This window comes from Procambarus clarkii, chromosome 59 (assembly GCF_040958095.1).
Source record: "Procambarus clarkii isolate CNS0578487 chromosome 59, FALCON_Pclarkii_2.0, whole genome shotgun sequence".
NCBI lineage: Eukaryota > Metazoa > Arthropoda > Malacostraca > Decapoda > Cambaridae > Procambarus > Procambarus clarkii.
In genome coordinates this window covers 21,624,743-21,647,900 of record NC_091208.1, presented here as the reverse complement: position 1 = coordinate 21,647,900, position 23,158 = coordinate 21,624,743, and the positions used below count along the sequence as shown (strand labels likewise).

At 37.1% G+C, this 23,158-nt stretch overlaps 1 protein-coding gene across 5 annotated transcripts in view; it reads left to right on the top strand.

Moving 5' to 3' along the window:
- LOC123768192 (hemicentin-1) overlaps window positions 1-23,158 on the top strand; it is a 119,578-nt gene that overhangs the window by 66,835 nt on the left and 29,585 nt on the right. For all 5 annotated transcript variants that reach the window (XM_069306959.1, XM_045758602.2, XM_045758601.2 and 2 more), the window contains 28 exons: window positions 180-355; window positions 1,445-1,625; window positions 2,675-2,788; window positions 3,648-3,839; window positions 4,162-4,310; window positions 4,627-4,972; window positions 5,410-5,513; window positions 6,607-6,699; window positions 7,453-7,534; window positions 9,275-9,455; window positions 10,313-10,401; window positions 11,306-11,424; window positions 11,592-11,751; window positions 11,957-12,054; window positions 12,326-12,491; window positions 12,869-13,009; window positions 13,879-14,007; window positions 14,567-14,727; window positions 16,143-16,260; window positions 16,486-16,676; window positions 17,063-17,199; window positions 17,349-17,418; window positions 18,214-18,355; window positions 18,499-18,668; window positions 21,430-21,565; window positions 21,811-21,941; window positions 22,213-22,309; window positions 22,591-22,804. In XM_069306959.1, coding sequence (XP_069163060.1) covers window positions 180-355; window positions 1,445-1,625; window positions 2,675-2,788; window positions 3,648-3,839; window positions 4,162-4,310; window positions 4,627-4,972; window positions 5,410-5,513; window positions 6,607-6,699; window positions 7,453-7,534; window positions 9,275-9,455; window positions 10,313-10,401; window positions 11,306-11,424; window positions 11,592-11,751; window positions 11,957-12,054; window positions 12,326-12,491; window positions 12,869-13,009; window positions 13,879-14,007; window positions 14,567-14,727; window positions 16,143-16,260; window positions 16,486-16,676; window positions 17,063-17,199; window positions 17,349-17,418; window positions 18,214-18,355; window positions 18,499-18,668; window positions 21,430-21,565; window positions 21,811-21,941; window positions 22,213-22,309; window positions 22,591-22,804 — 4,087 coding nt within the window. The remainder of the gene's footprint in view (window positions 1-179; window positions 356-1,444; window positions 1,626-2,674; window positions 2,789-3,647; window positions 3,840-4,161; window positions 4,311-4,626; window positions 4,973-5,409; window positions 5,514-6,606; window positions 6,700-7,452; window positions 7,535-9,274; window positions 9,456-10,312; window positions 10,402-11,305; window positions 11,425-11,591; window positions 11,752-11,956; window positions 12,055-12,325; window positions 12,492-12,868; window positions 13,010-13,878; window positions 14,008-14,566; window positions 14,728-16,142; window positions 16,261-16,485; window positions 16,677-17,062; window positions 17,200-17,348; window positions 17,419-18,213; window positions 18,356-18,498; window positions 18,669-21,429; window positions 21,566-21,810; window positions 21,942-22,212; window positions 22,310-22,590; window positions 22,805-23,158) is intronic.

The following is a 23,158-nucleotide window of genomic DNA, read 5'->3' as shown; positions in this document are numbered from 1 at the left end:
TGCCTTGTACAGAATTTCTGACACAGACATTTATACATTTTCCTGGTTGATGTCTTGTGTTATTTATTTTCTTGACTAGTCTTGTAAACTAGATTCTTTAGAGTCTAGTTCAAAGTTTGACAAGCCAACTGCAACCCTCAAAGGCCAGTTCTAATCCTAATTGGCTCAATTTTATGCAGTGCCTCCACAGATTGCTGGCACAAGGCCAGGAAGCCATCACCGACAAGGCGAAGAGGAACTGGTGACAGTGATGGAGGGCGGCCACGCAACTCTGGAATGTCACCTTCTGAAGGGTTCACCAGCACCCATAAGGCACTGGTTCATGGGCAATGACCTTCGCCAGTCACACCACACAGTGAGCCTTATTATTCAAAATTATAATTAAGATATTACATGGAAATTGGTTTGGTGTTTTGAGCCATTTTCTGTGACTTTTAGCTGCTTTTAAGTGTCACCCAAAGCCTGGGTTTGCTTTTAGATTTGACAAATTATTAATACTGTACTGTATTGTACTGTCTATTCTGTATTACACTGTACTTTCAAATACATTAATTCTTCCAATGCAGTACAAAAGTAAGTGTTCTAAGTCTTCCTGATACTGTAGGCAATTTTGTGTTCATTGACAGTGACAATGTGTAGTGCATAGTCTTAATGAATCTTCTGTTTTTGTTCACCAGTTTTAAGTCTTGAGTACCTCTCTCACACCAGCACAAAGACCCAAGTTGCTGAGCAAGTTATGTAGCTATTTTTTTTTTAACTAGATGTAATAATTCACTTGGCTGTCAGCTAGGAAGGCATGATTATGGGAAGCATTCTCTCTTCCCCTTAATGATGCATTTCTTGTCACCCCTCAGATTTGATGTCTGTGGTAGATATGGAGCAACACCAAGCAGCCACTGAAAACATGCTCTCTTCCTTATTCTTGCATTGTTGTCATGTCTTTATATTTTCATACTTCTTCTTAATATATGGATGAACCTGTTGAGGCTGTCAGTACTCTACTAGCGCATTTATTAATATTTTTGTATACCAATGCATTCAACAGTTTTGAGATTCTTTGACTTAAGAAAGCTTGGGAATGATTGGTAAAGGAGATGATTTAAGATAATTGCTGCAAGTCTTGTATTTTTACGAGATTCCTTGGTTAAATAAAATATATGGTAATTGTATATTGTAATACCTAGTATATGATATATAAATCTTATATACTGTATATAAAGTCATAGGTCTTTTGTTTTTTATATATGATAATTTGTTTTCTTAGATGGCTTCAATTAACATAAAGATTTAGACATTGTTTTCTAATAATGAAATGAAAAGTTAGGCATCCCAGGTAGATACTTCATGGTTTTGTTATTTTTGTTGTTTTAAATCTTGAGAATGCCTCATCATAAAAATGTGAAACTTACAAATCTTAATTGTTAAGTTTATGATTCTCCACTAGGTTATTGGTGATGGTGAGAAACTGGTGATCACAGGAGCCCAAGTGGATGACTCTGGGGTGTATCAATGCATTGTGGAGAATTCCGCTGGGTCAGACAGCAAAGTGGTGCGAGTGGGAGTACAGGCACCTCCCAGGGTTAACATTACAGCTCTTCCAGGACCCACCACAGTTCTCACTCCAGGTTTGCTCCAGATAATTGCTTCTTATGGGAGTACATTAGTCATAATTGACAGCAAAATTTTAGAAGTATAGTAATTACCTAAGTAATTACCTAAGTGTAGTTACAGTATGAGAGCTATGCTCATGGTGTCCCATCTTCCCAGCACTCTTTGTCATATAACACTTTGAAATTACTGACGGTTTTGGCCTCCACCACCTTCTCATCTAACTTGTTCCAACCGTCTACCACTCTGTTTACAAAAGTGAATTTTCTTATATTTCTCCGGTAGCTTTGTTTCATTAGTTTAAATCTGTGACCTCTTGTTCTTGAAGTTCCGGGTCTCAGGAATTCTTCCCCTATCAATTTTATCGATTCCTGTTACTATTTTGTACACAGTGATCATATCGCCTTTTTTTCTTCTATCTTCTAGTTTGGCATATCCCTAGATCCCTTCCTTTGTCAGAATTCTTTAATTTTTTCTCACATAATTTATAGGTTGTGTGGGGTCTATGTTCTCCAATTCCACATTCCATAATATGGCATTTATTCACATTAAATTCCATTTGCCAAGTGGTGCTCCATATACTGTACTTATTTTGTCCAGGTCTTCTTGAAGGGCATGACAATCATCTAGGTTTCTTATCTTCCCTATTATCTTAGCATCACCAGCAAACATAATCATATAATTCTGTATTCCATCTGGTAGATCATTTATGTAGACAATGAACATTACGGTGCAAGAACTGAACCTTGAGGTACTCCACTTGTGACATTCGTCCAATCCGATACATTGCCTCTGATTACAACCCTCATTTTTCTATCAGTTAGGAAATTTTTCATCCATGTTAGAAGCTTACCCGTCACCCTCCAATGTGTTCCAGTTTCCAGAACAACCTCTTAGTGGAACTCTGTCAATAATTAATAGTGGAAATAATTATGTGTTATAAAATTTAGCAAATTAGGAAGTCTCCTTAAGAATGATTATAATTTGATTACTGCTTATTAAAAAGTATATACTGTGTAGACTGATGCTATTATAAGATATGGGTCATGTTTAACTACTACCACAGGTGGAGCTGAAGCAACACTGCTGCCTGCTGATGGCCGACCACGCAACACGTCTGTGAGCACCTCCTTTACCACTACACAAGATCAGACTGTAACCCTGCCTTGCCCTGTTACTGGTTAGTTAATTAACACTTTCACATTCCAGTGAAGCTAAAATGCCTCATCCGTACTACGACGGTAAACGTTCTGACAATGCTGAAATGTGTCGTCCAATTCTTATTAATAAACATTCATCACTATCGTGCACAATCTATTATAAATACTTTTTTGTCTTTGCATCTATTCTCTAGAGACTTCATTTGTGAACATTTTTATCAAAAATTAAGTTATAACCCAGTTTGTAATGTAGAAAACATAAAATGACTGTAAACATTTTAAGCGTCAAAGTGCAGGACTCGCCAAGCCCACATGTTTACACAGGAACATTTTTACATGAGCATAATACATACACATTTGTTTTTGCATCTTTTCTGTAGAGAATTCATTTGTGAACATTTTAACACCAAATTTATAGTTATAATCTAACAAATAACTTGGAAAACATAAAATGATAGTAATATTTTTTCATATCGTGGAGCCGCCCGTGACCTGACCAAGGAGCCCAGACTATTTATTGTTGGGAACACATGGAGAGGCCAGACAGCCAGTGCTGATATGTGCATATCTAACTTTCAATTTCTTTATCAAATAGCAAAGTAAAAATATATTTAGACTGGCAGTGTTTTATTTTTTATGTAGATGTAGATTTGTTATATAGTTCAAGGAAATAAGTTATTTTGCCTTGAGAATTATTAAACACTTGTAGTGGAGAAAAGAATTGTCTTTTAATCTTGATTAAGGGCTATAGCTGTTTAATGGTGCATTATTGAACAGTTGGTTGGTAATGATCATTGATATTTTCAAATAAGTGAAAGTTGTAAGTTATCATTGAGTAAGCACTTAGTGCTGATCTTTCAATTCATTTTCTTATATTAGGGTCACCCACACCGCGACGTCTATGGTATAGTGGATCCCAGGCCCTCGTGTCCTCCTCCAGATTAGTGGTAGGGGTAGGTGGGCGGGACATCACCATCGTGGGTGTGAGGCCAAGGGATGCTGGAGTATATGTTTGTGTGGCTGTCAACCCTGCAGGCGAGGCACAGCTCTCTACTACTCTCATTGTTATTGGTGAGCATTATGAGCTCTTGTGTGCTGTTCATTGTATGATTATTTTAACTGCAATTTGCCACAGGTAATATAAATCGGTTATATAAATTTATTGTCAATTAATGTAGTGTTTGATAATTTCAGTAATGTATCGTGAGTTTTCTCTGCAAGAGTATTTTTATTAATAACTGTATAAGAAATCATTTGGGTTTATATCTTATACATTTAAATATGGGGGTGGCTTGCAGTCACTGCCGGGAGTAGAAGATAGTCATTTATGTTGAGTCATAACATTATTAATAAAACATTGCATAAAAACGGAAAAATTTACATATAAATTCAGGTCGGCCTGTGCTGGAAGGTAAACCTGAAGAGGAAATATCTATACTGCAAGGTGGGAGAGTTACTCTTGAGTGTAAGGTGAAGGTTGCCACCACTGAAGCTCATAAAGGCCCTCATAGATATACACACTATAACATCACCTGGACAAAAGTAAGTATTCTTAATAGTGGTCCCTAAATGAGATCAAAACTAAATGGTTTATGGTAATAAAACAAAGTATAATAAATAATAAGCTTTTGCAGATTTGGTAAGCACACCATTCCTACGTGGAGTCACTTTCAACTAATAGATGAACTCATGATGCATTAACTTTTAACTGTTTGCTACATTTAATTTAATTTATTGGAATAAAACCCTTAATAATTGTAATATAAGTAGTCATTAGTTTTACCCTACAGGTCATGTACTGTGAAAGAGGTCATTATGGAGATTTATGGTATTCAATAATTTAATTGTATGTTTACAGGGTGGACACCACCTTGAGAACAATAGTCCAACTCTACAGAATACCCCAGGTTCATTTAAAATGGGTAATCGGGCAGATGTAGATTACTACAATTACTTGGAATATGTAAATTATGACTCTGAGCTAGGCCTCGACCCTCTGTTCAACATAACGGCAAAAAGTGACACTGCTAACTTTGACTGGCGCAAGTGGAGAAGAAATAATACAACATCTTCGTATGAGATGTCTGCTGATGGTTCACGATTAACTCTGCCAACAGTAATGAAAGACGATGAGGGGCTATACACATGTGAAGTTACTAATGAAGCTGGTTTAACTAAAAGAACTTTCAGAATCGATGCCTTGGGTTAGTGGAAATTTATCTTAACACTTCAGCTGCCATATGTTTTGAATGATAAATATTTTAAATAGTTTTTATTTGAAAGTCCATTTTGGAATTCTTTTAAAAATGGCTCTATACAAAATATACAAATATCTGAAATTTAAAAGGGATGTTAGCCAAGGAAGTAACTCGTCTTATTAATCGTAGAAACAAAGTGGCTTGAATTGATTTTTACTCATGAATTTAGTATATAGGCTGCATAATTTTTATGTACTCTGCAGTATGTTGATGATAATATAGACTTAATACTATGTATGTTTACAGTAGTTTTAAAAAATTAATAATTCAAAATTTAAAGGGGAAAAGATGTACAAATTAATGAATTTTATTCTAAGGGGCATATTTTACAATTATTATTAATATTCTTGAAATGTTGGCCTTTTAATGTGGGCACTATACAGTGCCTCCAGATATAGGCAATGAAGAGGATGTGAAAGTGTACGAGGCAGCTGTGGGGGAGCCAGTAGTGTTTGAGTGTGATGCCACCGGAGATCCTCCACCAGAGGTAGGCACTTTAGCATTATTTCTGTATTGCAATGTTTACTTATTATCATAGTAATCTTACTGCTTTATTTAGATTTTTCTAACTCTTAAGTCTCATTGACATTAAGACAATAAAAACAGATAGTATGAGAAACATCTTAATCAGTGTTCAAGGAGAGACTTTTCAGCATTTGTTTACTGAAAAGGTTAATACAAATGTAAAAATTGCCACTTAGAGTGCATAACTGTGGAAAATTAAATTAATTAATTGAAGTTCAAGAAAACTGCACATTTTTGTCTTCTTCAAATATTGAAATCAAAGTTGAGGGAAAACATAACTTGGTTGATAGGCTTACGATGACTGTGAAAAGATAAAAATGCTTCTTTTGCAGAGCATAATCCTTCTAAATTGTATAATACATATGTATCTAGTTTAGCACTGGATATTTGACATGGTCAGAGCTAAACACGTGTGCCAGGTTTTTTATTGTGCCAAATTTAGCGCCTTGGTGCTCAGCCAGTGCCTTGGTGTATCATATGGAATATTTAGGTTTGTGTTCTGACGTGTCTCGATGCAATCCTAAAATAGTCATAAATTATTATTAACCATAATTTCTGCAAAATATTGACAGATAAAGATGTTAAATATTGTGCCTCTCAAACGAGGGAAGCTTTATATGATATATAAATATACAAATAGTGTACCTACTAAGTAACCATTTGATGGTTTTGCACTCAAATTACACTTCTGTCAACATTTGTTGAATAAACATTTTTAAATTATTGTTCTCTTCTTTGTACAGCACTACACTGTAGCTTTACAATTGTTCACATTTACGTAAGAAACAAAATATTTATAGCCCCAAATAGTTAAACAATGTAAAAGGGCATTAGGTATAAACTTTTGATATGCCTCGCATGCCCACCATTACTTGTCCATTTCTGGGGAGCGTCCTCTCTGTTACTCCCCGAGTGATAGCACTGGTGCTGGCAAGCCTTAGGAGATCACACCAGGAATACAAAAAACAGATGAAGATATTTTCTTACATTTCTTTAAATATATGAATTTCCTTAAATTTATTTAATATGTATACAAATTTAACCTCATGATTCAGGTGAATTGGTACCGAGGGTCCAGCCCTGTAAAACCCAGCGCCCATTTGCAGCTTCTAGAAAAAAATCATGTCCTCATCATAACTGCAGTACAGGTTTGGCCAATTCTTTAATTATGCTGCACTTTCCTGTGCATGTCCAGTAATATATCAGTATTTACTCCAGCAAATTTATTAACACTGAATAAATCAGGCTTTGAGTGCATTTATTTGAAATGCTAGTATCTAAGCAGAACACTTGCTGCTCCATTAGGTAAGGTCCTGCTGGTCCCATGGGCAGGATCTGGTACAGATAGGATGTAGTTATAATTTTGCTCCAGAACAACAAGTTATCTTTTCAGACATTCTTGTTAGGTCATATTGATGCAAGAGAAACATCACGATTTTGGAGTGAAACCTCATACTTGAGAAGTTTGTGGTTTCATATGGGCTAAATAGTGACCTTTTGGAGGACATGCTAAGCTGAACTGAGATTTCTACAGTGCTACTTAACACCAAAATAACCCTTCAGGGCACTCTTGAAAAGTTTGCTGTAGTGCCAGTGGTAGATTGATATCCTCTCACTGTTACCATTCCTGCCCATTAGACAGAGTGGCTCTTGCTTTAGGCAACAGTTGAGTAGGGCAAATTACAAATATCATTTTCTTAACAAAATTAGATAAATAAGATGTAGTACAGCTATGTCTTTGACAGAACAGTATTTCTAATTGCAAATAGGATTTTTTTTTTTTACTTTAGGAATGAGTAATGTGCATGTAAGAGTATTAAGGCATATATATTTGTTCTTTCCCCTCCCTATCTAATATAACAAAATAATTGTATTTTCTGTTATGGTTATCTGGGAAATAGGAAGGCGATGATGGTGACTATATGTGCTTGGCAACCAACCTGGCAGGCGTCAAGGAGGAGACCTTCCATCTCCAGGTGTTGGGTATGTCATATGTCTCGTGTGAACACATCTTGCTCCCACACCTTCAACAACCTAATGTTAATACACCATGTAAAACTATTTCTCTTTGTCAAGACTGTAATGTTTGTGTGCATAACTTAAAAGTGGATGAAGCAGCACTAGCTATGTTTTTATAGCATTAGACCCATCACATTTTTTCATTCAATGAAGAAAGTAGAAATATGAGTGTCTATTGAAGTTCAGGATTTGAGAATTTTCCCTCATTCATAATATTGTTTTACTGATATCATTGATTTGGGGCTCTCTTTATATTGAGGAATTACAGTGGAGCCTTGGTACTCAAACTTAATTGATTCCAAAAGGCAGTTCGTGAGCCGATCTGTTCCGATACCAGTTCACTGGCTTGCCTACCCCTATCACCTTGTTGAAAAAAAAAATTGATTTCTTCTTTGTTCATGCTCTCGTTTAGAGGTTTTGCTTCAACAAGGTTCATTTTCAGTTTCTCTCTGTTTTCCTTTGAAAGATCTCATCTTATTGACCATAACTCCCCTCATCCCTTTGTAAGTTTGTAACATTCCTAAGTACTTCCTCCATCTGTTTAGTTCCATTTAGGGTGTGCTATATAGTCGTAATGGCTTGGCGCTTTCCCTTGATAATTCCCTTTCATTTAGGGTGAGCCTCAAGGGGTTGATCTTTCCCTTTTTCGTACCTGCCAGTTCTCCTGTTGTCACAGACATTGGTTGACTACAGGAATTTTGTCTACAATACTACTTTCACTTCTTCTGTGGCACTTTCTGACCTTTATGCAATCTCCTTCTCTTTGCAACAAAAAATTATTTTGGACTTCCATCAACTGTGTTTTGCACCAGCTTTCGGTTTGATGCCAGTTCCTGTCTGACTTCCAGTCTAATGTCTGCTTTTCTGACTGCTACAGAGTCTGGCTTGCTTTACCCCTTCTTCTGTTATTTCTTTCTCTCTGGCCACTTGTGTATAGGTAAGTTGCATATCCCTCTTGTACTGTTTTATTTCCTGTGTAACTTCCTCCATATGCCATGACAAGAGTTCTTTTTCTTGTTGGAATTCCTTGCCTAACCTATTGTTTTCACTCCTGTTTGGATTTGATTTAACTTCTTCAAAAAGCTGTTTTTAGCACTTTATTTTCCTCCTCCAGGGCTTTACTTTTGGCTTTCCAGTAATTCTTGTCCATGCATAATATATTTATTTGCACCTCAAAAGCTGATACTTTGCTGATCAAGTTTTCAATAATGACTCTCAGATTCGTGATAGTTTACAATAATCTCTAATTTTGCCAATTTGTTGTGCAAACTGCTGATACTAATACTGTCCTCATTAAAGCCACCATCCAGCTCTGTTGTTTTTTTCCTCTTGCCGGTTGCCATCTTGGATTTGAGCGTCTGCAACTGTGCCGAATTGTTCAAGTTGGGAGTTGTTCGAGTAACACAGTTCTTCTGTACAGTACATACTGTACTTTTTTTTTTTTTTAGAAATGCCATTGGAATATGGCCAATGTACAGTACTTATCATCAGATCTTATTATACGTTAGAAGCATATTTGTTTATTGCTATAAATTCTTTGAATTTCTTTTCTTGAATTACAAATCGCATTCTCTTTAAATTCATATACCGTACCATTTAACTTTTGTAATACTATACATTTTGTTTAGATTTTTCATCATCCTTTAAACTGCAGTTCTATTAGTTTATTTTTGCTGCTACTCTTCCTTTTTTTTTTTTTTACAGTCCCCCCAAAAGTTTCTGGGCAGGAGGACTTGACCATCACAGCAGTGAGTGGGCAGCAACTAATGTTAGAGTGTGAAGTAAGTGGCTATCCCCAACCTGACACCACCTGGACTTATGACACCCAAGAGTTAATTCCAGATGACAATGTTCTTATAAATAATAGCAAACTTATTATAAAAAGGTAAGTTTCCTGTGGTATTACTATTTTGAAAATACTGTACCTGTTTATATTACTCTTTACTGGAATGGAATGATGCATTTCAGACCCCCTTACCAGTCTGTTATTTTTGCTAATTTTGGGCCACAATCGTAATTATCACAAATAATAGAGCACAAATAAGAGGGCCTCATAATGGTCATAAGAGAGATTATAGTAAGAGCCGATAAAGATAAATGAGTGTTGTTGGTACTTGGTGACTTCAACTTCAAAGCAATAGACTGGGAGGCCTATGAAGCTAGAACAGAGGACATTTGGCCAGGCAGAGTTGTAAAAGTCATCCTGGAAACATTCATGTACAGTATTTAACTTCTTTGAAAGCTATATTTAATACATTATTTTCCTACTCCTGAACTTTTCTTTTAGTTTCCTTATCCTTGCATAATCCCTTTATTTGACGTTCAAATCTGTTACTGTACTGAGCTTTCATTACAGCTTAAATTCCTAATTACTGTATCTCCACATGATATTTTACAATATTCTCTATTTTTGCAAAGGCTTTTCTTAAAATCTAGTGATAAAATTGTAATAATTATACATGTAATAGAAAATTATTATAATTGTCACATTGCGACATAGCGTCCCCAGCGACCGGGCCGCGGGGACGCTAAACCCCGGAAGCACCTCAAGGTAACCTCAAGGTTGCATTGGGTCGTTTAAATGTTGTGTAACTGTATATTTGTTACCTAAATAACTGTATTCAGGAAATAAAAGTACAAATTTTTTCTACTAAAAAATAATTGTCTCAAATTTTACTCTGTGATTACTTGTTAACTCATGTATTACTTATTTAACCATGTTATGTTGTGCGTGGTGGACAGTGTGTCAGTGGACCTGGCTGGGGAGTACCAGTGTAGTGCTGTTAACTCTGTTGGCCAAGCAGCTAGACGATTCACACTCCAGGTTACAGGTACGGCGTACTCTGTTTTATCATGCTTGTTGCTTCTATTAAAGTAATTCTGATGCAACAGAGGACTAATTGTCTGTTCAATTGATGGACAAATACTCTGATAAATAAAACAAAATTTTATGTTTGGAAAAATTAGTATATATCAGTATTATAGTGGAAAAATGATAATTTTGTGAAATTCCAAAGATGATCTAAACTGCACATAGTCTTTAGCTGGATAGTTATTATTCCTGAATAATTAAGCAAAACTGGTAAATTGTTCTGTAAAGACCTATAATGATGATTGTTTAGTCCAGATTGGACGAATTAATGGGTCAGCAATTGAGGCAAGACAGGTAGACTGTGATGAGCAGATATCCTTTTGTATCCACTCAGATGACTAGATAGGTCTTCTCTAGTCAATCTAGGGTAGACAAAGGTAAATTTATATGATTGGTTCTGTAACATTCAAACAGATTGCCTGTAAAACTGTTCCTCACACATTAAAGGGTCCCATTAGTACAGTTGGGTTTGTTCTTGACTCAGTTCAGAATTCCGGGTTCAAACCCCGGGTGGGACAGAAATGGTTGGGCACATTTCCTATCACCTAATGCCTCTGTTAACCCAGCAGTAGATAGGTACTCAGGAGTTAGTCAACTTGTTGTGGGGTTGCATCCTTGGGAGGATTTGTACTCTAGTTTAACCCTGAAGGGATCTCGATATAAGCCTAACATATACAGTATACACAGGCTGCTTATCCCCGGCAAAATGTATTATCCATGATTTTGCAAAATAATATCTCGTTAGGGTCTGTATGTTATATAAAATGGAAGTACTAGAAGACCTAATAGTATCCACTGTACTTTTACCATTGTTATAAAATTTAATACAATTACAATAATATTTGTTTGCTCCCCACTGACAGAGGCACCGTTCATCACCGGCAGTGACGATGAAGAGATAGTAACCGTCATAGAAGGAGCATCAGCTTCTCTACACTGTGTTGCATCTGGCCATCCTGAGCCTATTATCTCATGGTTCAAGGTGGGGTATACATTTGCCTTTTGTTTTTGTGCTTTTTATCACTGGATGAATTTTGTTATCAAGGTATTTTTAGTGAATGTTTTTATATTTCCTTTATCTTCACCATAACTGTATTATCTTTAGTGTTATTATATTGCTGACAGCTTTTGTAATATTACTCTAAATAGGATGATGTCGGTATACGTGTAAACGATCGTGTGAGTGTGTCTTGGGGTGGACGGACCCTTTTGATTGAGTATGTGGATCGGGTTGATGGTGGTCACTATACTTGTTTGGCTTCAAACCTCGCTGGTAACCACACCCGAGACTACCGCATCCAGGTTCTTCGTGAGTAAACCACTAGTCTAATAAATGCCTTTATATCCACTTTTCAACATTTTGATGATAATATTTTAGGCAAGGAAATTGAAATTATGACAAAAGCCTTTTAGGTATACAGTACAATAGTTTTATATAAATACTGTTGCAGGGCCTATTATAATCATACAAACTATTAAACTAAAGGCTATATTTTTTATTTTTTTCTGATTAGAGGCGCCACAACTGAAAGAGGCTCCTGAAGAGATAGTGGCTGTGTCTGGAGAGGTTGTTACCCTCATGTGTAGCTTTTATGGTCACCCACAGCCTAAGGTGCATACAATAAGTTGATCATCACCCTTCTAACATTTTGCTGTATATATGAAAAACGTGGAATAAAAATCTTGTAGTTCAGACCACTCTTACACAAATCATTAATATTCTATATTGTTCAGTCATTTCATGATTTCAACTTACCAGTAACTATTATGTATATAAATTGCTTAATTTGAACATTGCCTGCATAACGGCTTTTGGTACATTTTCCTTGCGATTAAGTGGTGAAAATGGTGATTAAATGCATTTTATATTTGCTTGGGAACAGATCAGTTGGTACTTTAAAGGAGCTCCAGCAGCCATAGCTGAGAATCTTTTGCCATCAGGAGCACTACAGCATTTCCCAGTCCGCCCTGATCATGCTGGCAGCTACACATGTATCGCTGACAATGAAGCAGGCAGAGCCAACCATACCCTGACACTTTCTGTCCTTAGTAAGACTTACTATACCTTATTACCTATAAAGTGCACGAAAGCTCAGTGTCTTCATGTTCAGTAAGAAATCATTTTTATTTATTGAAAATATAATATATTTATTATATTTCTAGCTTTTTGTAAATGATACCAACAAACAAAATCTAAATCTATCGAAGTTTTTACTCGAGTAATCCATTGATATGGTCAATAAATTACTGTTGTTAAACAGAATACAAAGTGTTTACAAGGATGTAGAGGAACTCTAAGTTGAAAGTTTACTTTATTGGAGATGGAGATTGTTTCTACTATAAAGTAAAAATTACCTTTATTTAAATAGCAGTATAATTTTGGGGCAAATCATATTATGATTGTTTTGACTGGTGTCCCCATGCAGCTCCTCCTTCAGTACAAGTGGAGCAGAAGAAGGTGGTGGCAGTAAATGGTGAAGCTGTCACTCTACACTGTCATGCACAAGGATCACCTCCTCCAACTCTAACATGGCTTAAAGGACATCAAATTGTTATTGAAGGGCCAGGTAAGTTGAAGAAAAACAAGCTAATAGTTAATGTATTTTAATATGTTCTGGATACAATGCTTGTAATGTTGAATGCACCTATTACTCTTATACACATTATTTTTAAATACACGAACAGCTACATCAGCCCTTAATTTTCTGTGTTCAGTTTGTTTGGCTTATACAGTATATAAAAAATAGTCAGTATCATAATGAAGATATTTAAATTCTATTTTGCTGCTCTCTCTTTTCTAACCAAATAAGAACATAAGAATGAAGGTAACTGCGGGAGGCCTATTGGCCCACATGAGGCAGTTACTATTTATATTCACCCAGTCTCATTCATATATATGTCTAACCTGTGCTTGAAACAATCGAGGGATCCTACTTTTATTATGTTACAAAAGAGGTAGGGAAATGCTTCCCCCACCCTATAAAAGTGAGAAAATGGGATGATGGTAATGATGATTATTCATCATGAAATGTTAAGAGTGTATTCTTCAAGAGTTTGAAATGTTTCCTGCATACTCAGTTACTGAGAATACAGTGAGAGCACCAGATCAGTTTCCTTCAGCTTTGGCCAACACAAAACTTGTGTCCTTCCTTTGATTCCACTGTAGTTTATTAATTTTGTTTGCATCAAATTCTATAATTAGACATTAAATTGTTGTTCTATAATAATGAATGTGTATAGCATCCAAGAGTGCTAAATTGTCCATTCTCCTGCAACTTCCTTTCTCTATTTGATAGTGCTCAATTTTGAATCAATGTTCTTATTACCTGCTCATTACTCAAATTAATTAATAATTGACTTATTGTCATTTCCACAGACTTAGAAATATTTTAACACGTTTGTAATGGCATGACTTGTTGGATTCTCTCTGCAATAGAATTTCAGTTGAGAGGGAATGGGTCCCTCCATCTACCGAGAGTGACCCCCGCACTTGCTGCCACCTACGTGTGCACTGGGCGCAGTCCTGCTGGCTCTGCTCATGACCACACTGATCTCATTGTCCATGGTAAGCTTGGTAGATGTCATTGTGATTTTGTCTATCAGTCAATTTGCATGCATGTCTGCATTTGTATTTGCTCTTTTCTCTGCTTTCTGGTCAGTTAGCCATTCTTCACTTCATGTTTGCCAATACATGTTTGCCTTTCACTAATAATATTAACTAAGGAAATTCTGCCTTATTAAATAAAATAGATAAGTTATTCATGTAATATGAATGTACTGTATTTTAATTATGAAATCCTATAGTCAGTGGCCATCTGTAGTGTGATTCACCCTCCAGGCCAGCCCAGGTAGTGGGGGAGATAAAATTAGGCATAACTGTCAGAAATTATCATAGTTGCAACATAGGCACAATATACCTCATATTTATCTCATTTCTACCAAATGAAATTTTCTTTGAAAAATCTTGAGATGATTTTGCAAAAATTTATGACACTCGGCTTCCCCATTTCTATGAAGGGGTAGGACAAGGTCCCTGCCCTTGATAGGTCATGAGATAGATTTAGATGCCCGGTGTCCTTGTCTCTACTAGGTCAGTACAGTGCTTGCTTTCATTAACATTTCAGAACCTCCTTCAGTGGTGCCATCTGCAGAGGAGGTGGTAACAGTAGCTGGTCAAGAAGTGATGCTCACATGTGAAGTGACAGGTCAACCTTTGCCAACTGTTACTTGGACACGACCAGACCTAGCCCACCAACCCATCACACCTGAAGACCCACGTGTGCAGGTCACATCTTAATTGTCTATTTACTGCTCTTTGTTTGTGCCTAAGTGAAATGAGAAAATAGAACCAAATTTTGCAAGAAACAAAAATCTTGACATTTAACAATTAACTCCTATTAAGGGTTGCACATTAAATATGAACTTTTAAATTATTAAAAGATCTCAACATTTTGCTTCATTATGAGAGCTCTCTTGCTCTTCACTTTATTTCTTATGCATTTAGCATATCTCTACAGTCATTTTGCACATAATGATTTCCTTCTACACTTAGGCCAATCACTCCCCCTCTCAACCACCACATTGTCATCTTTGCACATATAAATTTTTTGCAAGATGCTGGAAAAAATAGTTAATAACAGATTGACATAGTATATTGAAGTCAATTTTCTTGTGCTACCAAGACAATGCTACTTCCGAAGTAGTGTCCATGTCTTTCAATCTGATGATATGAGAGCCTCTGACACAGACTTTGACTATGAGAAAACTTTCCAAGTTCATTGTTGCATTTCTCACTCAACAATGGTCTCAAATTATAATGGGGCTGCACACTTGGACTCAGGGACCCATAAAAGAGTGTCTTTCACTGTAGTGTATTGAGTGTAATTACATTTATCCTAGTAATGAATACTATCACTATAATATATATATATATATATATATATATATATATATATATATATATATATGTATGTATGTGTGTATGTATGCGTGTATGTATGCATGCATGCATGCATGTATATGTATTCATGCCACCATTAATTAAATATTGTATATTCAATACTGCTCTTCAACCAGGATTGAACATTGAATTAATCATACAGCTGACCCTCAGTAAAATAGAGCACTCTTCAAAGTTTAAAGTTTTTAATTCTCCAAAGTGCAAATTCAGTTGTAGTACATTTCTGCAGATTGTGAGGGGGGGGGGGGGAAGTGTCCAAAGCCATCATTAATTGTTGATGGAAAGGCACTGCCGAGGAAGGCCATATATTTGTAGGGTTGATTTATGACAAATGATTGTCATTTGTACAACACTTGAGGCTCTTTAAGTGACCTGCACCAAGAACATAGAGCAATTATAACAGTTCTCACATGTAACATGGGTAGCTGACACACGGACCATGCTACCACTATTCACTCTGTAATTAATAATTATTAGTGTTGTTATCCTGAAATTGATGCACAGCATGAAAGTATACTCATAACCATGATAGGTCTCAATCATGGTTAAATAACAATGAAATACAAAAAATGCACTATGTGATATGTATTATCTCATTCAGCATGTGCATCTACAGTTCCTACTTGAATACATATTCACTTCCACAAAGTCACTTACATACAGTAGAAATTCATTCAAAATGTTTTTTGTAAAAGCTACAAGCAGTCTGAGTAAAATTTAATTTATCATTGGGCATACAGATTTCTGGCACAGATCTGGTGATCATGCCAGTAGCAGTTGAGGACATGGGACGCTATGAGTGCACAGCTCACAACCCAGCTGGCCGTACCACGGGGCAGCTCAACCTTGTTGTTCACTGTAAGTATCTTAAATATTATTGTTATTTAAAGATACATTTTCTTGTCTGTCTACATACATATATATATTGTGTGTGCGTGTGTGTATATATACATATAGTACTTTATATCTCAAGTTTATCTATACTGTTGTTCAGTCTGTAAATCTGCTATAAAGGGAAAGATCTGCAATACATATTTTATAAACTCGCCATCATTTTAAGTAATGTATGCAATGCGTGAACAGCTCCACCAATGGTGATGGAAGAACTGTCGGAGACAGTGTCTGTGCAACGTGGGGAGAACTTGGTGCTTGGTTGTACAGCATCAGGTTACCCTCCTTCCCGCACAACCTGGTTAAAAGAGGGACGTATCCTGTCAGAGATGCCCAGGCTCACATTTGCCACCAATGGGGAACTCGTCATAACTGCAGCACAGGTAAAGCAAAACCACCAGTAGTTTTAAAGAATGATATAACAAAGGTACTGAGAAGATGGTACTCCATGAGAGTAGCTCTCATTCTGTAACTTTACTTAAGCTAGTACTCTGAAGAAATTACCTTTTATATTTTTTGGTTAACTTTCTTTTGTGTTCCCTTATGATGGCCCTACTACCACGAGGCAGCCTGTGTATGTAATTACCTAAGTGTAGTTACAGGATGAGAGCTATGATCATGGTGTCCCGTCTTCCCAGCACACACTCATTCTCATGCTATTCATTCTCCATCTACATTTTGTACAGTCAAGTTGCACTGTAATATAAAAATATGGAGACAGGAATCTTAAATTCTTTTATTGTAATGCTGTGTTTTCATATTCCTGCAGACATCTGACTCGGGGTTGTACACCTGTTTAGTGATGAATGCTGCAGGCCGCCTATACCGTGAAGTGGAGGTCTTGGTTCAGGTTCCCCCTCGCCTTGTTGTCCTTCCTCGCACCAATCAAGTCACACGTGGTGATAGGCAAGCTACTCATTCCTCAAGAAAATAATCAGTACAGAATATATCAGTCATATTCAATGAAACATGTATAAAGGAAAACCTACTGCCAGTATACACAATATATATATAGAGTATAATATTATTATTTAAAGTTTTTAGTTTGTTTGCAGGTTTGAGTTGGAATGCGAAGCTGTGGGTGTTCCAAGGCCTACCATTCAGTGGCTCCTAAATGGCACACAGGTGAGATACCACCATGAGTACACAACGGTGCTGCTTTGGTGTATAGTATTTTCTTTGAACTTATCTTGTGAAGTACAGTACTAGTATATGGTATGACATTTATCATTGTGACAAGTTACTGATACTGTAGTTTGTATGGTATTACATCTTCATATATAAATTTGGTATAGTGTATTATAATAATCACGTATAAAATTAACAAGTTTTACTCAAATATTTGTCCAGTAAAAACTGAATCAGTAAGCAAAAATTGGTTCCACTTATACGTACAGTATTATATTGCAGTATAATTAAGATGCATACAGATGTATTTAAAATGTTAGATAATATAATGTTGTCAGTGTTGCAATTATAGACAACCACACACTTTCCATGCCCCTTGGGACCGAAACAAGACAAAAAATCTGTTGCCTGAAAAATGACTGTCATCCTGAATTTTGAGGGGAAAAACGAGAACTAAAATATTTTTCCAATGTTTTAAGTGCTGATTCTCTAATGAAACTGTAGTATTTGCTATGGCGGTGGGTTGTCTATGGTATTTGTGACGGTGGTAGATTGTCTACAATGTTTGTGGTGGTGGTTGGTTACTCTGGTCTACAGCCAAAATGCTTCTGAAATAAATGAAGTCAATCTTAACTAATTCTGGATTACTGAGAATGAAAATTTGTAAAATTCTTTTAATTTTAGAGCTAATTTGTAATTAGTAATTTGTAATTACTGTGTGTGTGTATATATATACATATATACATACATACACATATACAGTATATAGTTAAAGTGTTTTATACCTGTTAGGTAGATGGCGTTGCTGTTTCTTCAAGTGGGCGATCAGTGCTTGTAGTGGAACGAGCCTCTAAAACAGATGAAGGAACATATACGTGTCTCGCAGAAAATGATGCTGGACACAGAAAGGCCGTTGCTGCTATCAGGGTCAAAGGTGAGTCCCATTAATGAAGTTTTTTCATGATACAGAGAACTATGCAACTTGTATCATCTATTGCTTAAGTTACATTCATTTTCTATTGAAAATACAAAAGGTAAATCACCATTGTTATTAATAGACATTCTTTTTGTCATCAGTGCCTCCCGTGATCATGTATGCCCCTGAGGAAATGACAGTGTTAGAGCTCAACACAGTAACACTGACATGTGTCGCAGAGGGTGATCCCGTACCAGCCACAACCTGGATCAAGGAAGGACACTCCGTCCATTCCTCAGACAGGGTTCATCTAATGGATAATGGCTCCTTGGTATGCTTCTTGTTATTATTAATAAAAGTACTGTATTACATAATTTCTATTACAGTATAATATATTGTATATATATTAATGGTCCTTCTTGTGGAGTTGCATTCATTGAGTGGATAATGTGCCCTACACCCATCCTGTAGGTGGTAGTAAGTTCAGGAACTGAACCGTAATGTTCTTTTTACCTGAGCAAATAACTGTGTTAATTATCTGTTAAAAACAGCAAATCTAAGGTATTTATCTGGGATTTTAGGTAATACTGTGTGTTATTATGGATAAAATATTTGGACATTTATCCTCATCATGACAAGTATCTTCGTAAGTGGTAATGTCTACCCTAGAGCCTGGGGCAATTTCTGTTGTTCCGGCTTGCTTGAGTGGCAGGAGGTGTCTACTGTAATACAGGTGTTTCTTCTCTCCTGTTGTCTCCCATGATGTGGGTCTTGTGCAGCTGCACAACACCCCCCGAAGCCGGGGGTTTTCTGGAGGGGTCCCCTTGGTCGGGGATGCTTGGTTTGTTCTGCTAGGGGTGCATTGTGGACTTTATTCAGTGAAGCCTTTGCAGTGCTACCTTCATGCCACTGGTTCTGCTTTGGTAGACTCTTTGTAGGTTGATCCGGTTTCCCTGGTTCCCTGTTCCAGGGTTCATATTTCTTGGGTCATCCACAGTGTCATTAAATCTAGCCAGCCTGCAATCTACCCTTATGCCCATGATGTGCAAAAAATATGCAGCTCTATCTGCAGTCTTTGGTATGTTGTCTTTGGGCAATTCAGAATTTGCGTGCAGGGGTTTTGGCGGTCGAACAGGGTCTAGGCGGCCGGGTATCTTGTGAATGTTCCCTGTCCTCAGCAATCTTTTGTGGGTTTGGATCGTGTGTCAAGGCTGTTAGTCTTTTCCTCGTCCTGATATCTGCACTCCCTCCTTCCTGGTAAGTGCTCTGTTTTCATTCTCAGCTGGTAGATGGCTTCAGAGAGCCACAAGGGGCTCCTCCCAGAAAACAAACGTTGAACATAATGCAACGGAAATTTCTGGGCGAGCCCTGGTGGCTCCCTAATACCCTCCCTCCCCCAGAGCATTGGGAGGTTTACATCATCATAAGAATTTGTGGTGGAGCAGCCGGATGACCTGATCTGATTCCTTCCTCCCCCTAAAGGAGGGGGGGTAGGTGGGACACACAAGTTCACTAGTTTCATGAATTTTCTATCATTTGTTTACTTTGTTGGGGGGAGTTCATTTGACTGTTTTGAGGCTCCAGTATGGTTTTTAACCAAGCAGTGGCCTGTTTTGTTTTACTGACTTCCTGGGTGCCTTCCCTTGGTGATGGCAAACACGAACAAATTTTATATAAAATTGTTCATAGTGCCACTGCTCTCTGTGCCTCTTTGAGGGGTTGCTAGGTTCTGCCTCACAGTCCCCAGTAGGGCAAAACAGAATTCCACGATCTGATGACACACAAACTGATGATTTTTTGCCCAGTTTGGTACTTTATCAGCATATCTTTATCAGATGTGTTTTTCAGGGAGTCACCGGGTCTCGCCCAGAAATTGTTGTTTTATTACATTCAATGCTTGTTTTTTCCTGGATAGTATAGTTTAAACTTGTATGTGCTTTTGTCTCTGTTCTGTATTCCCTATTTCTATTCCCATTCCCATTGTGTGTCCATGGTGCTTAGGGACATTCTTGGAATTGGTGGTTTTTGCTCAGTTGGTTACTTTGTTTATTGACATGTTGTCGTGGGTCCACAATATGGCTAGACTGTGGTTAGTGATTGGATTTGCCACTTCTTGCATGGCCTAACATTGACAGTACAGTACTTTTGTTGTTATAGGCACACTTTGGATATGCTTCTGTTTCTTGCCTCTAACGAATGTGTCAGGGACAGGATGTTCATGCTCTGGGTTTGTGTGATTAAGGCAGCTTCTGGTATACTGTACTGTATGTGGATCCATTCTGGACTGCTTCTTAAGACACCCTTCACCTTGGTTAGTTAACATAGAATTACTGTATGGTGTCCTTTGATTCAGCCCCTTCTTCCTGTTCCTTCCAGGTTATAAACACTTGTTGACTGCATCATTCTCCCTTCTTTGATTTTTTTTTTTTATTTTTATTTTGTTGCCAGTTCATATATACTTTCTGGCTCTTCTCTCACATTGGGCCCATCAGATTCTTTTTTAGCAGCATCACCTTTACTTAGGATTGGCATCTGCCACTTTGCTTTATATCTCATGCAATATAAGGTCTCAACCTGTCATTTGGCTTTGGGTGAGCTTTTCTTTGTTACCATTATCAAGGCTTTTCCATCATCCCCATTTACTGTATTCGAGCCTTCTATTTTCTTAGGCTACCGTGGTTCCTACCGAGTCAATGAGTTTTTCATCTGGGCTAATGTTTTCTTATTCTCTCACTGGTTTCAAATCATGCTGTCAGAGATTGGTGTTCAGTTTCCAGTTCCCATTTGGTTTGATCTTACATTCGGCAATCATATTGGACTCTTCTATGCTCTCTATCTTTGAAGGATTTGTTGTTCTTCAGGTCTAGTTATTCAGGTTTGTTTGTTATAATTTTCATTACCATTAACATTTTAATTTGTTCTTGTAATAAAACCTTGGCAATAATTTATTAACAAAATTCTAGTGATCTCGATTATATGTTGTACTAGGTAGTTCCATATCTTTTTGAGATGAATTAACATCATCACATGAAACAATTAGGAAAAATTATTCAAAGTATGTTGGATGTATAAATATTTCATGTTGTGTTTAGGTCATTGACTCGTCTCAAGCATCTGATGCCGGTGAGTACAAGTGTGTGGTGAGCAATGATGCCGGTGCAGCTGAAGCCACTGCTCACCTAGTGGTTCACACACCTCCCATCCTCACACGCACTCCCATGACTGCAGGTCAGTTTTCACAGCGTTTGCTGTTTGTGTCTTGTATCTCATAAAATGGTAAATTGTTATACCTTAGCATACAATGATTATTAATTTTAACTGCAATGATGTTATTTGTCTTTCTTTTATGTTTTTGTTTATATTTTGAGATTTTGTTCCATTATATATAGCTGTGTATGTAGTGAGATTAATGGAATAGATTAAATAAATATAACAATAAAACAGGGAGCACTTGTTGAACTTGTCTCCCTCAGTGGTGGAAGTTGGTGGAACGGTGGTGTTTGACTGTGAGGCGGAGGGCTCTCCTCCACCAACCATACAGTGGAGTGTCAGCCCAGGAGAACTACACTCTCGCTTCCTCCAACTAACCAACGGCTCTCTGCAGGTAATTTATCACCTACAAGATTTATGTATCATAAATACAAGATTTGGAAATACCCCTCTAGAGTTTGAATACATTACCATAAACTAAAATGTATAAGAATACTAGTGACTAACTGTTATGTACAGCTCATTTATTGTTGTGCTACTTTGCTCTTATGAAAACACTTGTTAATCTTGAACAGTAATGGATTGTTTTACTAAAATGTATTTAACCACTGAAATTATGAAATGGCAATATTCCTTCCTTAATTGGTTAATATTTGTGTTCTTAGCTGATAGCAGCCCAGATGGAGGATGAGGGTCATGTCATATGCCAGGCTTATAACGATCTTGGTGAGGACTTGGCAAAGGCTGACCTCTTTATTAAAGGTATGCACCATCAACTTACCTGTACTGTACTGTCATAAACTTTACTTTGCAGATAAAAGTATATATTTCAGTTGTATTGAATACATTAACAATAATAAGGATGTATAGAAGCACAATAATAAGAATTTAGATTATTTGTGAATGATTTTTTACAAAGGGCTTTTATAGGTATTTTGTGCTCTCTTCAACCAGTAATAAATATGAATACAAACATGGTATTATGGTTGATGAAATGTTTAACACTTTATATTTATTCTGTATCAGTTTTATTTATTTTGTAGTATCAGGAATGTGGGGTTCCTGGGGTCCCTGGGCAACATGCAGTGTGTCATGTGGTACTGGACAACAGGAGAGGAGAAGGGTGTGTAACACTCCTGCGCCACGCCATGGAGGTTCTCTCTGTCAAGGTGACGAGGCTCACACTCGCCCTTGTCGTCCTCACCCATGCCCTGTGGATGGTAACTGGTCACCATGGGATCCCTGGAGTGAGTGCAGGTTAGTCAACTTCTTGTTTGTATTTATAAAATTAACTTTTCTGAGCATAGACTACTCTGTTGCTCCCTTAGACAATGGTGTATTCTACTTCCCTGGGACGATGAAGACGCCATCCTAAACAAGTGTGACTTTCTCATCTCCAAGGTAGAGGGATCTTTTCTGAACCAATATTGATAAGCCATAACAAGAAGAAGAAAGATACGGAAGAGTTCTTAATCCAGCCCTGTTAGAAAGTACATTCCTATACAGTACTCACAAAAATCTCCACCAAGCCATACGTGAAATCGGAGAGAATTGCCAAGTATTGCTCTGCTATTCCTAACCAATAATTACTGTAGTTGCTCACCTTGCCTC